General features: G+C 39.2%; 2 protein-coding genes across 7 annotated transcripts in view; one reads left to right on the plus strand and one right to left on the minus strand.

Moving 5' to 3' along the window:
* The window catches only part of LOC124135960 (nebulin-like), a 118,180-nt gene extending 113,981 nt beyond the window's left edge, over positions 1–4,199 (minus strand). For all 6 annotated transcript variants that reach the window (XR_006861286.2, XR_006861285.2, XR_006861284.2 and 3 more), the window contains exon 1: positions 3,963–4,199. Coding sequence is in view for 1 of the 6 variants with exons in the window: in XM_046501678.2 (XP_046357634.1) it covers positions 3,963–4,031 (69 nt within the window). In the remaining 5 variants the exon portion in view is untranslated. The remainder of the gene's footprint in view (positions 1–3,962) is intronic.
* A 9,882-nt stretch (positions 4,200–14,081) lies between these two features.
* Positions 14,082–17,004, plus strand: LOC124135959 (60S ribosomal protein L23). The gene is made up of 5 exons (XM_046501677.2): positions 14,082–14,161; positions 15,235–15,318; positions 15,764–15,892; positions 16,027–16,140; positions 16,882–17,004. The coding sequence occupies exons 1-5, from the start codon at positions 14,149–14,151 to the stop codon at positions 16,962–16,964; spliced, it is 423 nt and encodes a 140-aa protein (XP_046357633.1). The 5' UTR covers positions 14,082–14,148; the 3' UTR covers positions 16,965–17,004.
* Positions 17,005–17,349: the final 345 nt, after the last annotated feature.

The raw sequence follows: 17,349 nt of genomic DNA on the forward strand, positions 1-17,349 counted from the left end.
ACATCATGTACCACTGGGGCATTACTTTACAATATTTACCTCCTTATACCACAAGGGCATCACTATACAAGATGCATCACCACACAACACTGGGTTTATACAAGAGTTGCACCATGTACCGCTGGGACATTACTTTACAATATTTACCTCCTTATCATGCTTATACCACAAGGGCATCACTACACAAGATGTGTCACCTCACAACACTGGACTTATACAAGAGTTACATCATGTACCACTGGGGCATTACTTTACAATATTTACCTCCTTATACCACAAGGGCATCACTATACAAGATGCATCACCACACAACACTGGGTTTATACAAAAGTTACATCATGTACCGCTGGGACATTACTTTACAACATTTACCTCCTTATACCACAAGGGCATCACTATGCAAGATGCATCACTGGGCTTATACAAGAGTTACATCATGTACCGCTGGGGCATTACTTTACAATATTTACCTCCTTATACCACAAGGGCATCACTATACAAGATGTATCACCACACAACATTGTGCTTATACAAGACTTACATCATGTACCGCTGGGGCATTACTTTACAAAATTTACCTCCTTATACCACAAGGGCATCACTATACAAGATGTATCACCACACAACACTGGGCTAAAACAAGAGTTACATCATGTACCACTGGGGTATTATTATACAAAAGTTCTCATAACACCACTTGGTCATTTTTCTACAATATTTACCCTCTTGTACACCTATTTTGTGTAAAAAGTAACAAAAAAGCTAGGTTGTGGCTGGCTGATGCTACCATTTCATTTCCACCTGCATTAAAACTGAATCCAACTCAAATCTAGTCAATGATTTAGCATGTCCATATTGGATCCAGAAATCAAGCAGTGTTCTGGGCTCCATTTGGATTTATTTTTTATTTTGTAGATATATAGCCTTAAATAAGAAAACTGCGACTGAATGTTAGTCTAATGCAGGCCTATAGCATGTTATAAAGCCGTAAAAAAAACTTGTCTCTTAACAATGTGATAACCCAGCCAATCAGAGATCATGCACATGTTTCGACTTCCACAAACAGCTAAACACTCCCACTATTAATTGACAGAACACTGGTCGCCTCATTATACTGCTTTATGAATGAATGTAGTGGCTCCCAAATAAGGAAGTTTACACTTCAAGTGACTGCCTAATTACCTGTTTATAGCCAATGGGTTGCCTATCAATGGTTATATAACATTATGTATGTACATCCACACTGCCATTAGCATGATTAACAAGCAGGTGATAACATAGAATATATCCTTCACAGTCTTGATTACACAGGGCCTCAGGATAGGTACGGCCCTTGATGGCAGATGTGACTCTGGATTAATTTCATCATTATTCACATGTCATGTCTTACTTTTTATCTATTACTGTAGACTTGGCAATAAATGTCACCACTTTATTAGAACAAATAATTTCATTTATTATTACTGATTATACTAACCAGATTCAATGAGTCATCATTTCTCATCAAGCCACCTTTACACAAATTCCACATTCAAATGATTCACTTTTTCCATATTTTTTTATTATAAAATACAGATATGACTAAAAGGAGTGGGTGAGTTGGGTTTAACACCGCTTTTAATATTATTCCAGTTATATCACAGCGTGTCAGCTTAATGTGGGAGAAAAGCCCCAAGTGATGCAGGTCTAAGACGTTTACCACTTCGGTGAAACCCACAAGCACGGGTATGGTGCTGACAAACCTAGAAACATAATTGGGGTGAACCGGGATTAGAACCCACAATCATAGGTTTCTGGCGTGCCCAAGGGACGTAACTCTGCACAGCAAATCGCAGCGCCTTAGACGACTGGGCCACCCGTGCCCCACACGACTAAAAGGAAATATCAACACTTTATACATAAGTTAATTGGCATGAGCAAGAAAGGTTTTAGACCACTTTTTGCAATATTCCTGCAAATTTACACCAGGAACAGGCTTCATGTATAATACCATTGTAGGGAATCGAACCCTTGCCTTTGGTGTGACGAGCAAACACAGCTACCCCTAGTCAGTCCGATTAAGACAGGGCTGTACCTATCTGTATTTTCATAAAATGACCATCTGTCAATAAGTCCCAGACAAGATGAGAGTCCCTTTAATTAATTTAACAAAATGGATGTTATTATTATTCCATTTTTTTCTGTGGATTTACACATTTACTAGTACAGACTTAAACTAATTGGAGCTATCACATTTCCGCCATGACAACCATCTATCAATTGTATGGGTGCTTTATGGAAAGATCACAATAAATGACACTGGTCTGTGACAGTTGTAGGAAAGTAGTCTTACCAGTCATAAACATGACACAAACATGTACATAAAGTAGACGTCATGACACAGTTTGGACAATTCAGACCACGTCTTTCACTATATGACCTACTTAACATCTTAGCCGACGGGAAAGATATTCTTGTCTACATACAGGATTATCCACTGACTCGGTAATAATCTGATCAGCAAACTGAGCAAACACTGGCTTCTTTTCTTTAATAGGCTAAGCAGGTTAAAAGCCAGTTTAAGTAAATATATATATTGTTGTTAACTCCTAGTGAATCTTAACTAACAGCACACTCATGATTTGAAAGTGTGACATTAAAATTAGAACTGCAGGGTCATTCAATGAATAAACATTTTTCATCAAACATTCTTTTCAATGGTTATTTTAAAAATAAATATGATTCATTTCTGACCTTTATATGACCTCTTTTTAATTAACTGCATGTGTTTTGTCAATTTCATTCACAATGACAAGGGACGTCATGAATCATATTTAATTTGACCTTTGAAAAGACAAGCTATGACATATATCCGATGTTGATGCACATGCCTGTATTATTTCAGATTGAGGGTCAGGAGGATGGGTTATAAAAGAAATAAAACTGAAAAAACACTCTTCAAGTAAAAATATTCCCAATCAAGTGGTGATGCATACAAAGTAATATGTGAATTCTTTTACCAATTTCATTAATATTAAAACATTGAAAGTGACATCACTGCTAAATACTTATCTGATTAAAATAGAAATAGATCCTGCTTTTCACACCTATCTACAATAGGCTAATCATATTGATCACATCTATTTCAAGTCAACTCACAAATTGCCTTTTATGGTAGCATAATTTAATTATTGTAATGTATTTCGCAATACCATCACAGTAGCAGACGTGCAATTTGTATCACATCCAAGTACCACTCAATTACGAAACACTGAAATTTGTAAACATTTGACAACATCACAAGCTATTCTGGTTAAAAGAATCCATAAGTAAAGAAATAGAGGGACAATCATTCATATTACAATTGTTCTACATTGTGCGACTATTGTTGAACAATATCGACATGTACTGCATGTCAGTGGAGAAGCCATGTTATAACCTATATATAACCTGGGGTAAATTCTGTACTACACTGGGTGCCATATTGTATTGACTGCACGTGTATCTTGTGATTATTACGTGTGTGTATTGCAACGTAAATTTCACTTCCGGCCTTCTGAGAACGTCCCTCGCGCCCCTCAAAAGACCTGGGCAGTTCTGTCAATGCGGTGAAATGGTGTATATACACTGACAGTCTAGATTTAACAATAAATTCCACACAAATCATAATACACCCCGCCAACTTTAAGTTGCCTCCTCCATTACACCGCCACATTCCCGCACACAAGCCAAATTTCTTTTCCGACAGCAACAAATGTTTTCAATCAACAATGTGCATAATTTTTGAATGGGGGCCAAAGGGTGTGTCTTGGTGACATGCGACCACACGCCTTTAAACTGACGGCAACAGTGTAGTACCTTGTGCCTTCATGATTGTTTCAACGTGTACATAAAAGGCCCTCTATGCGGGGCCCTATGGCTTAATTAACTCGAAATATCTAGGCAGGAGTGCGCCGAATATACGCATGTGCGAGTGACTATACCTTGTCTAAGCATTTCAGCTCCTCGGTTGGATACACCGTCTTGGAGCACTTTCCACACTTCTTGCTCATCTTGGTATTTTATCCTGCGATATCCACAATTCGAATTGAGGTATTCCCACCCCGCTAACGAAAAGTCGGCTTGAAGCTTCAAGATCTGCGGTAAACAACTCCAATGATTTCGTCAAGTGCACGGTAGAACTGGCGGTCGACACCGTAGGAAGCGGGTCGTGTGCAAACCGTGGGCTACTACCGTACCGGCCCTATTAAATTTCACCATTGCGTGTCAAATATGGCAAGGGGCGCTCTCAAACTCCGAGAGGGTTTCGCTGGCGCTGCTCACACTGCTCACATACCTTTAATTACTAGTAATTACTCTGACTCTAAACTAGGTTTTAGTGGTAATAATTAAAATATGTCTATTTTTTATCATTATTATTTGCAGACATTCTGCACTTCATGACAACTCATCTTTCTTGTCCCCTTTAATGACTTTTAAATAACAAAACTATTTATTCATAACCTGAACTACTTGATATCGTCAGTCGAAGCGAACTGTTTATGTTACCCTTGACTTAAGCCACGTAACGTGGACGGTTATAGTTTACTGAGACATATAAGTATATACGTGTGTTTTACCCAGTAGTTGTGTGGTACTTTATGGATAAAATGTATGCATTTTATAAGTTATTATTAATAATTTTTGCTGTTAATTGTCATTGAAAGCTTTGTTAAGTATAGTTTAGTATAAAACCAACATTTATTAACCGAGCGCGTAATGCTAACAATACCTGTCTGCACACGTTCAGGCGACGTCTCGCGCCTCCAGCACTGGTGACACGCTCCGTCAATACCCACACAACAATTACATATAGACATCTATGGTGGAAGATATCAGGATTTCACTCCGAGATGAAACAACAAATAGAGTTTTATTGTATATATAAAAAAAAAAAATTAATACAAACTAATTTTACCCAAACCCAACCACCTAACCCTCACACGCACCAAAAAAAACAACAACAACAAAAAACACCAGGGAAGACTCCTATTTTTATTGTACATGCATAAACATATATATTTCTTGTAGTAAGGGGCGGTCGGTGGTTAAAGCGCGTACGTTCGGTTGTCAGGCCGAACTCCCTGGTTCGAATTCCAACATGGGAACAATGTGTGAATCCCATTTTTGGTGTGCCAGGCCATGATATTGCTGGAAAATTGCTAAAAGCTGCGTAACACCGCACTCACTCACTCCACAAATATGACTTTCTTTCTGGCGCGGTAAAATCTCGTTAAGTCGAAGGTAATCAAATTAACTTATAGTTGAATATTATAAGGCACGTGTTCGTAATAACGGCACTCCGCTTCAGCAATCCATGCTTGTCATAAGTGGCGACTAACGAGGTCGGGTGGTCAGGCTCTCCGACTTGGTTGATCCATGTCATCGTGTCTCAATTTCGCAGATCGTTGCTCATGATATCAATCACTGGATTATCTGCTCCAGACTCGATTGTTTACAGACCGCCGTCATGTCGCTGTAATATTGCAAACATAACATACAACTGATAAAGAAACTGTACGAGATAAAGAGTGACACACTGAGCGACAACCTTATCTTGCAACAAGAAGACACATAATTAATACCCGTGAGGTTCCGGGGTAGAATAGGTCTTCAGCAACCCATGCTTGCCGTTAAAAACGACTATGCTTGTCGTTCGAGGCAACTAACGGGATCGGGTGGTCAGGCTCGCTGATTTGGTTCGATGGATCGATGCTCATGATATCAATCCCTGGATTGTCTGGTCCAGACTTGATTATTATAGACCGCCGTCATATAGCTGGAATATTGCTGAGTGCGGCGTTAAACAACAAACAAACAAACAAACAAACACAGGATAAAATGTTTCCTTTACGAAAAGTTGGAAACTGGGATGATTCAAATCACCATATGCATTTTAAATCTAAAGATATCACTGGGGATTCCGGGTAAGAATCTAGAGGCCCAGGATGGTCAGGCTCGGTGACTTGGTTGATATAATGTCATCGCATATTCATTGTGTGGATCGATGCTCATGATGTCAATCACTGGATTGTCTGGTCCAGACTCGATTATTTACAGACTGCCGTCATGTAGCTGGACTATGGCTGAGTGTTGCCAAACAACAAGCAAACAAATTTGAATACCTGTGCAGTAAAAATGACCCTTTCTTGTGCAATTCTTGCAAATATACAATAACTGTACATGTGCCATATGCATGTTAAAACATGTATATGAGCGTTCATGCAGCTTGTAGTATTCAGTTAGTGTGGTGATGACTTGTTTTTGCCATTGTGCACGCAAAGAATATCAGTGTCATGCATATGCAACATTATTAGCATGCATACAGCGTTGGCTTCGCGTACAGTTGTCTCTCCCACATGCAACTTTATTCCTCTCGCCATGCAATTGAAAGAGCATACATGAGGCAAGAATTGATCCATCCAAATATACATACTTCAGATTACAGAAGCATTTTCATGTATAAGTTGGATTAGGTGAAACTTAAAGCAGATTTGAACATTATTTTAGGAAAAATGAATACGTGTATGGTATACCAATTATCATAACATGGATCGAATCGTGATTCAAACACATACAAGTTTGACCACCGATGTCCCCCATGCAGTCTATACATTTGTGTCGCTATATGGCTGAAATAATGCCGATGCGACGTTAAGTTTTAACTCACTCACTCACTATATATTTGTAATATTTGTTTGTTTGTTTGTTGTTTAACGCTGCACTCAGCAATATTCCAGCTATATGAGGGGCGGTCGGGTAGCCTAGGGGTTAAAGCGTTAGCTCGTCACGCCGAAGACCCGGGTTCGATTCCCGACATTGGTACAATGTGTGAAGCCCATTTCTGGTGTCCCCCGCCGTGATATTGCTGGGATATTGCTAAAAGCGGCATAAAACCTCACTCACTCACTCACTCACTCACTCCAGCTATATTACGGCGGTCTGTAAATAATCGAGTCTGGACCAGACAATCGAGTGACTGACATCATGAGCATCGATCCACGCAATTTGGATACGATGACATGCATCAACCAAGTCAGTGAGCCTGACCATCCGATCTCGTTAGTCGCCTCGTACAACAAGCACAGTTGCCATTTAAAGCAAGCACGGGTTGCTGAACACCTATTCTACCCCGGATCTTCACGGGTCACATTTGTAATAACGTGTATTTTTTGTCTATACTTCAAACAGATATATACGCTTAGATTCAATGTATATATAACATATTGAGGGTCGTGTATACAACGGTCCTCTTGCGATCAATCACTGGTTTGTCTGGTCCAGGCTCGACTATGTACATGCCGCGGCCATACAGCTGGAATATTGCTGAGTAGGGCGTTTAACAACAAACAAACATTATCATCAAATAATATACAATCTTAATCTCAAGCAAATACAACACACCGTTGAATAATCCTCAGCAGTTATGATTAAAAGAAAGGTATACAATACAGCAACTAGGTATGTTTATAAACCGCCGTCATATAACTTGAATATTGCGGAGTTTAACAACAAACAAACAAAGACTTCGTGAGTTGGTTGCCATGGTTTCAAATTCTGAATTGTTCTGTATAATGTGGTCCGAAAAGCGTGTATGTAATTTAATGTTCTTCCTCAGTATTACTTTATTGCATTGTTGCATGTTTCTGTTTAAAATTACGTCCCTCAATTAGATTTGTCGATTATGTTTGTCCTTTTTCATGGGGTAATTTCCCTTCATTATTTAGATTTATCATTGGGGGCACGGTCGGCCCAGTCGTCTAAGGCGCCGCGATTCGCTGTGCAGAGTTGCGTCCCCTGGACACGCCAGAAACCTATTATTGTGGGTGCGAATCCCGGTTCACCACGATTATGTTTCTAGGTTTGTCAGCACTATACCGATATATATACCCGTGCTCGTGGGTTTCACCGAAATGGTAAACGTCTGAGACCTGCATCACTTCGGGCTTTCCTCTCACATTAAGCTGACACGCCTTGATATAACTGGAATAATGTTAAAAGCGGCGTTAAAACCCAACTCACTCACTCACTCACTCATTAGATTCATCATTAAGAGACAGGCAGCACGAAAAGCATGGTGCCCAACTACTCCTAGACTTGCACAAGTTTATGACGTAATGATTATAAGTTTAAATAATAATTTATAGATTATTTAAAAATTAAAAACAAGAGACTGGTGTCCTTGTATTGTCCATATGTCTAGACTTGCCTTTTAGGAGGACAGACTTACAACACATCCATGGACTTATCTTTCAGTGAAGTCTTGGAGCAAGGCTAAACTACTGCATGATCTAGTGTTTGTTTTGTCGCCATACATGAGCGCTGATACATGAATAGGTGAGTGAGTGAGTATGGTTTTACGCCGCCTTTAGCAATATTGTATCACGGCGGGGGACACCAGAAATGGGCTTCGCACATTGTACCCATTTGGGGAATGGAGCCCGGGTCTTCGGCGTGACGAGCGAACGCTTTAACCACTAGGCTATCCCACCGCTCCTATGAATAGTTGCAGGTTTGGAGGAAGATCTATATCCAGTCGGTTATACTTTATTCTCATTTGCATATGTAAATCTACAGAGTAAAATGCAATGAAGTTTATGCTCTGATGATTACAAAAGACTGAAGAGACGGAATACGTCTACTGTGTCTGTGACCGCCTCCGTGGTCTGGAGGAAGAGCGTCCGCCCGGAGAGCGGAAGGTCCGGGGTTCAATCCCCGGCCGCGATATACCAAAGGACGTTAAAAGATGGTACTTGTTGTTACCCTGTCTGGCGATAGGCATTAAGGGGCTAAAACAAGGACTTGGCAGCTCGGAGTTAGTATGCTGTGTCTGAGTAGGAAATTCGTGTTAAATTGTGGCATCGTATCTCAGTGTGCTAGCACTATAAATCGGCATCAGTCCGGACGAGCACAAGCAGCCACACACACACACACACGTGCATGCACGTCGCTATATAAGTGCAATAATCTTGGACGTGACGTTAAACCCAATTTCACCTCACCTCACCGAAGGTGTCTGCTTCCGCTTGCTGTGGTATCCAGTGGTTTCATTCTGCGAAGCAAACACTGGTTTGCCTATTGGAATTGAGAGACAATTTTAACGCTGCTTTGAACAGCATTTCCGTTGCGTCACGGCGTAGGAGGAAAACTCACAATGAAGCAGATCTCAATCTCATTAAAATCTGATCTTTTACCTGGATACGATAGCTCTGCGTGAAGATCTGACGACGAGGTCGCGTCAGGTGTAGACCAAGCGAACTTTGACCGTCCAACCTAAGTTTAATGAGGATGTTTAGGTTCGTGAGCCGATTCCGCTTCATTTCTTGAACACCTCGATTCGAAAATCCCCATCTGTACGAAATAAAAAAACCACACAGAACGAAAATATTACTTCAATGGTATTTCCATGTGAGTGTAGATGCCATGGTGTTTAGAAGCGACATAATGGCGCGACCTTAATCATCTTCATTCGGAACTAGTGGCTTTATTTCGTTTTCGATAGACATACATCAGATATACTGGTCACTATACTGGTACCTATGGAGGTCGTCAGATCTTCATACACACAGGTATCGTATCCGAGGAAAAGATCTGGGCTACGTTCCACAAAGCGACCTTCGCCCTAAGACTATCTTTACTCCCAGACTTACCGCTAAGATCACTTTATTATGAAACGGGGTCCTGATTGTAATGAGAAGGTCTTAAACCCACGATCACAGGTTTCTGGCATGTCCAAGGGGCGCAACTCTGCACTTCGAATTGTGCCGCCATAGATGTCTGGGCCATCCGTGCCCCTATTGAGACATGTTCTAAGTCTATATATATACAGCTACGGTAAATAGTTTAGAAAGCCGTGCTTAAATAGACAGCGTATTCCAACATCTTTGAATTTCTCCTTCACCCTACAATTAGATGGTATTTGAATGACATAACAATGCTATTTTGACCTGCGAATTAGCAACTAAGGATGGAATGTGTACAAGCGGTACATGGTATCTTAGCGTCCTACTGCTGAACAATTCAATGGTATACTGTCATTATCTATTGATGCGCAAGATCGGAGTGGTAGCCGATAGTGGTTAAAGCGTTGGCTCATCACGTGGTAATGATCTGGGTGCGATTCCGCATATAGTTGCAATCTGTGATTCCCTTTTCTGTTGCTTCCCCACCAACAACCATCCGCCCTTCCAACCAATTTGGTTGAAATATTTATGAAAACGACGTAAATCACTACTCACTCACTCATTCATGCGCCAGTCCTGCTAACACGGAAAGCCATACACAATACGATGTACACTCAAAAATAAAAGTGCTTCCAACCAAATCTGACAAAATACAATAAACTACATCTTGCATTATGTGACTATATCATTTTTCAATTTACCGAAAAGATTATAAAAAATAACCAGACCTAAATAGTTTTTATGATATTAACAATGACAAATTAAGTGAATACACGAATGGATTAATACTTAACAACCTTATAAGATACTAATAAAAATACAGACAGTGGAATTGAAAGAGAAGTATAACATTAAATATCAATTATATCAAGACTGTTTTTAGTGTTCAAAGAAGGCACTATAATACGCCATATGATAGAGTTACTTCAATGAAGAAACAGATGTCATTCCCTACTATTATCCTCATGTATGGCTTCAGACAGCCAAGTTAATTAAATCCATACACGAAGCACACGCGCAATAACTGTTACTATTACGCGATGTAAAAAAGCCTCCACTTCTCCCCGAAGATAAAACTGAAAGGTGTGGGAGAGCAATTCGTGTCGCATGATTATTTTGTGAATTTCTTTACATATGTGCTACTGTATACCAGTGTATTTCACGTCTTTGGGTTGGCCTAATTGTTAAAGCTTTCGCTCGTCACATCGAAGGCACAGGTTCGATTCCCCGCATTAGTACAATGTGTGAAATTGGATTGTGGAATTCCCCGCATTAAAATTGCTAGAATATTTCTTAAATCATGTCGAAACCGTATTCACTCATTCATTCACTATAGGAGTCTACTATAGCTACGGGTACATGGGCGGATACAGCTTTTTTGAAAGGGGTGTGTGTGTGTGTGTGTGTGTGTGTGTGTGTGTGTGTGTATAAAGAGAGGATGCTATATACATTATATCACGTATTTAAATAAATCTGTTCCCATCTTTCGGAAAATTCAGTATAATTGAGTTATAAATATTTATATAATTAGTTCTTGAATGTGACCAATAAAACATATTGTATTCTGCCTAAATGTTATTTGTCCCTTTATTCTGACTCTTCTACACCCTTTTAACACCCTTTTCTTAATATATCTGTCAAAGTATATAGTCATTCCATGAAATAGATAATGCATCAAGTTCATCTAGTTTAGTGAGTGAGTATGGTTTTACACCGCTTTTAGCAATATTCCAGCAATATCACGGCGGGTGACACCAGAAATGGGCTTCACATATTGTACCCATGTTGGGAATCGAACCCGGGTCTTCGGTGTGACGAGCGAACGCTTTAACCACTAGGCTACCCGACCGCCCCCATCTAGTTCAGGGCTATTATTATACTTCACTCGCTCCGGTTCACTCTGTAACAGTACATAATAATTTTTTATAATTACATCATTTGTAAATCCCATCCGATTCACTCTATTAGTTAACGCTGATACATGTGTCGTAATCGTTACAAAAGCTTGAACATTTGTCCGTATAGATATACACGGAAAGAAGACCTCGCGGTGGACGACTGTTATTATTTTGAGTGCACAGTGGGTGAGATACCAACAACCACAAGTGTTAGAGTATCGACAGGCAACTCGGTCAGGCAGTTTGTCTCGAACGAGTTCTCTCCCTTTTCCAGGCGACAGTCTTGGTCTGTTGAAACATGCCATAATCGCGGATGTTGCCTTGGGGAAATGGGAGTGGGTGTCTTGCCAAACTGACCAATAGCTAAGGTATCATGAGGACTAGTAAAAATTTGCCATTATTAAGGGTTTGGCTATATGTTATCATTATAAGGAATAGTGGACTGAAAATATTAGTTTCTAATGCTGTCTATTCTGAAGAAGTGTCTGTTGTCTAACGCCGCACTGTTATTTGTTTGTTTTCTTATTTATATGTTGTTTAACGACGCACTCATCAATATTCCTCCTATTAATCATCGTTCCTGTAGAGCATCGGTCTACACAACTGGGATACGACATACATCAACCAAGTCAGCGAGCCTCGCCATCTGATCCGTTTGCCGCCTCGTACGACAAGCATGGGTTGCTGAAGACTAATTCTAACCCGGATCTACACGGGGTCAGCATTGCATAATGACTATCCCAGTGCGTATTTTAGGGGGAGGAAAGCATACTAGCATTAATCATGTTGACGTATGGAAGAACGTAACTAATCATTTACTGACATCTTCTCAACACAAATATCAATTAATTGAGTTTTGTCTTTTAAACGCTTTCTTTTTCTCTGAGACCTATAGGACGAATGTCGGCTTCTATCGCTGACAGGCTTCACATATTGCATAAGGATTCGATAGATGGTCTAGTGGATAGAGTGTTTGCCCAGAGAGCGGAAGGTCGGTGGCTCAATCCCCGTGCCACGTCATACCAAATACGATGGTAGTTATTGTTATCCTGCATTGCGCTCGGCGTTAGGGACCATTTTAAAAGTTCGATGTCGGATAAAAATCCTAATTACTTAAGTTTAGGGGTGGGGGTTAATGACCCTGCAGGTTTTCCATCCGACAAAATCAACTTACCTGCTATTTCCAATGTTTTGTATAATAATTAAAGTAAACCGATCCTATTTGCATTCATATGCTATTAGGAGTCGTCATTAACAAGGTTCATTTAGTGCAGTGGGTAATATATGATGACAGATTTGATCTATGAAAATCATACAAATGATTGTGAATACCTATTCTAAAACTCCATTCGATAAACGTTCCGAAAAAAACCAACAGGACAAAACACAAGAATGCCTGACAAAGGAGGCCACTAGAATCGGAAATTCAACATTTTCAGAATTAGTTTTTGTAGGGATTGGGGGTACATGTCTCAAAACTTAAGGACTTCATTTTTTTATACGACATCGAACTTTTGAACTGGTCCCTAGTCGTCTCGGGGTACGTTTTTAGTGGGTATCCATCCTAAACTGAGACATGGTGGGCTAGCACTATAAAACCGGTATTAGTCCGGACTACTACACACAGCTACACACACATACACGTTGCTATATTAGCGCAATGATCATGGATGCAACGTTAAACCTCATCCCATCACACCCCATTTAACCTAATCTAATAAAACCCCTTTTCACCTCACCCCGTCAAACCCCAGAACGAAAGGAATAAAAACATATGGACTTACCCCATTTAATCAAACCCCATTTCACCTCATCCCATCACACCCCATTTAACCTAATCTAATTAAAACCCTTTTCACCTCACCCCGTCACACCACAGAAGGGAAGGAATAAAAACATATGTACTTAATTAGAATAGTTGTAGTGTACTTTCATTGAGTTTTGTTTTCTTGTCAATCTGCAAATATCGACAAACACATGAAACAGACATTTCGAAACACATTTTTAATAGTTTTAATTTGGTTTAACGTTGCAAAGATTTTGTACCAAGATATAAAATACAAAGTTGATACACTTGGTATAAATTTACAATAATTTATTATGTTAATGTGATCAAAGTGTCTGTAAAACTACAAACATTGTTGACTTATCTGGTATTTTCTATCAGTGCATGGTTTCCAGGATCACCAATGGTCCGTAAATACCAATATTAATTTACATTTTAAACATTTTAATTCTTATCACTACGACTCATAAGTGACATTTCCCTCATGCACATTTGATAGGATGATGGCTACGCGATAATTGGTGTATACAGTCTAATTATTTGATGAATATAGTGAACAATGTTGTTTTTTACTCTGGTTGGGTTTATTTTGCATAAGTTACATGAGAGGCTGTGTCATCGGCCGTGGATAGGTTACTCGTTAGAAACTGGGTTCAGGGGCTTGCCGGAATCTCCCCTCGATAATCCAGTCACTGCAATGGATAAAAGAGTGTAGGTGTTTACTTCCGGTACATGCGCTGTAGACACTTCCTCTTACACCAACATGTCGAAGAGAGGTGAGGAAATGAAACACTCGCTTCAAAATCCATCGTAAATCGCTGTTAATCGGGAATATCAACCCCACAAACTTGTGTTTTCGAATAAAACGAACTTCGCGTTAGTGATTTAGACTTAATTAGACAGGTAGTTAGTAGCCGATTGCTCAACATGCCTGTTAATATTGGCAGACAAGCGCCATGAATACCAGTATCGTTTCAAGATGAAAACAAGATTAACCTTCACTGCATAGACAACATGTAATTGTTCCTGATGTGCAGCACGGGCTTTCTAGGAGATACATAGTGATACAAATTGATTATGGCATATAATGCATGACACTTGACTTCACTTAAACAGTAACTCCCATGTAGTCTAGTAAGTTTACCGACGAAAGCATGTGTAAAGTTGCGTGACATTTACCCTGTGAGTGTTAGCAGGTTGCTTTAAATGTGGCCATAATGAATATAAACATATGAACCTGTCCACAATTTTATCTTTAGGCTCCATATCTACTTGATTTATCTTTACAATCAGAAATGGTCATAAGAAATATATTGAAAACAGATCTTGGCATATAGGCCTATATGACCACAAAGTGGGTTCACGAAAATTAGATTAATATGTGATTGAAAAATAAACAAGAAAGAACTGTGATCGTGAAGTGATGTAAATTTGTATATTGCTTGTCAGGGATACCCTTGTCAGTTCATCGAATAAATTTTGACTAAATATCTACATGACCATGATGCATGAAAATCATAGTGATATGGTTCATATTTGTAATGAAGAAAACAATAGGTACTACTGTAAATAGTACACCTAATGTGATATTGAAGTGATTTCACAAGTTACATCAACTCGTTGCTGAGTTGTGTCCCTGAGTTGTGTCCCTTTCGTGTTTGAATACACTGGTCATGCATTTATATAAAAGTCATTGATGAAAAGTCACACATTAAGCCGACATGATAAAAATTGAAATACCCTTCAAAGCAGCTTTAAAATTCCAACAGAGTCAGTCATTTTTGTATCCCTAACACTGCCTTGTGTCGATGCATATTGATAGTATTTGACAGTATGTAATATATTTCAGGTAGAGGAGGTTCCTCCGGGGGGAAGTTCCGAATCTCCCTCGGTCTGCCCGTTGGGGCAGTCATCAACTGTGCTGACAACACAGGTAAAATTGATTCTTGACTTTGAAAATTTCCATATTAACCCTTTCTCTTTATGGATAAGATGGGCCTATCACAGGACAATTTAGGGTCAATTTGATTTCACTAGTTTACGAGTCTTGCTTTGCAACAAAAATGATGTATTTGTTTGACTGGGAAAATAAAAGACATATTTTCCAACAATCTCCCAAATAATTACATGCATACATAGTGTAAGTATGTGAAATTTCATTGTGCCGGAATGATATGAAACATTGCACAATACTGGTATATCATAATTCTCTATGTTTGATTGTAAAGTGAAAGACATTAAATTACTTATTTACTATAAATCTGATACATTTACTGTTCTAGAGAAAACTTATTGTGAGTTTTGCAGAAGTATGTACTCTCTTGAATCTTAAATTTCGCTTAATAGTGTTTTGATTTCTCTCAATATTATTTTGACAGGCGCAAAGAACTTGTATGTTATTGCTGTCCATGGCATCAAGGGACGTTTGAACAGGTTGCCAGCTGCTGGCTCTGGAGACATGTTTGTTGCAACTGTCAAAAAGGGAAAGCCAGAGTTGAGAAAGAAGGGTATGTTTGGTTTAGTTTCAATAAATATTACAATGAGAAATTGTTAAAATTATTCACATTGTCACATTGTTAAGTAAATTAGAACCCTGGATTATGTTTGTGAAGAAATAATTTTGACATCTTTTTTTCCTCAGTTATGCCAGCAGTGGTCATCCGGCAGCGAAAACCATTCCGAAGGAAGGATGGTGTCTTTATCTACTTTGAAGACAATGCGGGAGTTATCGTCAACCCAAAGGGTGAAATGAAAGGTAACAATGAACTTATTGGAAAAAACTTGAATATATATAATGAAACATTTATGCCATGTCATCATGGTTGTGCTTACATGTGTTTTGTGAATTGGATAAATGTAGAACCAAAGTAAGTTTGATTATGTAACACTGTGAATGTCCCCGTGGAGACCTCTAGGACAAGGTTTATGGGATCAGTGATTATGTGTTGTGTTCCAAGGGTGGTGTCATGTTTTCAGTCACTGGTTTGCCTGGTCCAGGTTAGATTATTTACAGGCTGCTGTACATGGCTGGAAATTTGGAGACAAGCATTATTCACTCACTCACTGAAGGATTGTTGTATGCAGCCCTCTGCAAAGTGATAGAAAGTATTTTATTCCTATCATGACCTGGCTGCAGTAGTGTGTATTTGTAACCTATGGTTACAAATGCTTACACTATCAGTGATTTTGCTCGAGTCTATACAAATGACCAAAGGACATTTACTGATTTTTATCAACTTTTGATGGGACATTCTTCTTAATCATTACCAAATCTGAACTGTTGGAAACACTGATCTACTGAGTTCTATGCTCACGAAGTGATATGTTACAAGCGGCTGTTGCCCTATTGTTTTTTTTGTGGAATCCACGTCATGCTAGATTGAGATGGGTGGTTGTAATGTGTGATCTTGAAGATTGTGTGTCGTTTCAGCTGAAAGGCATGTATCATTGCTATTTTGAGTTGATTTCTTTGAAATATATTTCTTTTTTTCATTAGGTTCGGCCATAACTGGACCAGTTGCAAAAGAATGTGCAGACCTTTGGCCCCGTATTGCATCAAACGCAAGCTCCATTTCCTAAGTGTAACTAAGGGGGTAAATAAAGGGGTCTGTGTTAATAAGTGTTTTGTGTTTCTTTAAATTGTTTACTGCCCAAATCAGTAAACAAAGGTATCAACCGTGTGCACCTGGAGTGATTCTAGCGCAGAATAGTTCCTTTGTGTTTCAGGGATGTCAGAGTGAATAGATATATACTACTCAAAACAAGTTAAAGGACACTCACAATTGGAATGCTGTGTGCAGCAATTACCATCCAGGCATGACATTAACTATAGTCATATGAAAAAAAATCGATGTTCTTCAACTTCTTTCAAGTATACATGCACTTAGCATACCCCTTGGCATTACCAGATATTACACAAACTGCTTCATATTATCTTGAGGGCTTGCAGAACATCAGGCTTCTA

The sequence above is a fragment of the Haliotis rufescens genome, unplaced genomic scaffold, assembly GCF_023055435.1.
Source record: "Haliotis rufescens isolate VD_foot unplaced genomic scaffold, xgHalRufe1.0.p SCAF_4, whole genome shotgun sequence".
Lineage (NCBI taxonomy): Eukaryota > Metazoa > Mollusca > Gastropoda > Lepetellida > Haliotidae > Haliotis > Haliotis rufescens.

Excerpts from the sequence above, each read along its gene's own strand:
- LOC124135959 (XM_046501677.2), top strand. Across the intron at positions 15,319-15,763 it reads CAACTGTGCTGACAACACAG|GCGCAAAGAACTTGTATGTT; the intron begins GTAAAATTGATT and ends TTATTTTGACAG. Across the intron at positions 16,141-16,881 it reads CCCAAAGGGTGAAATGAAAG|GTTCGGCCATAACTGGACCA; the intron begins GTAACAATGAAC and ends TTTTTTCATTAG.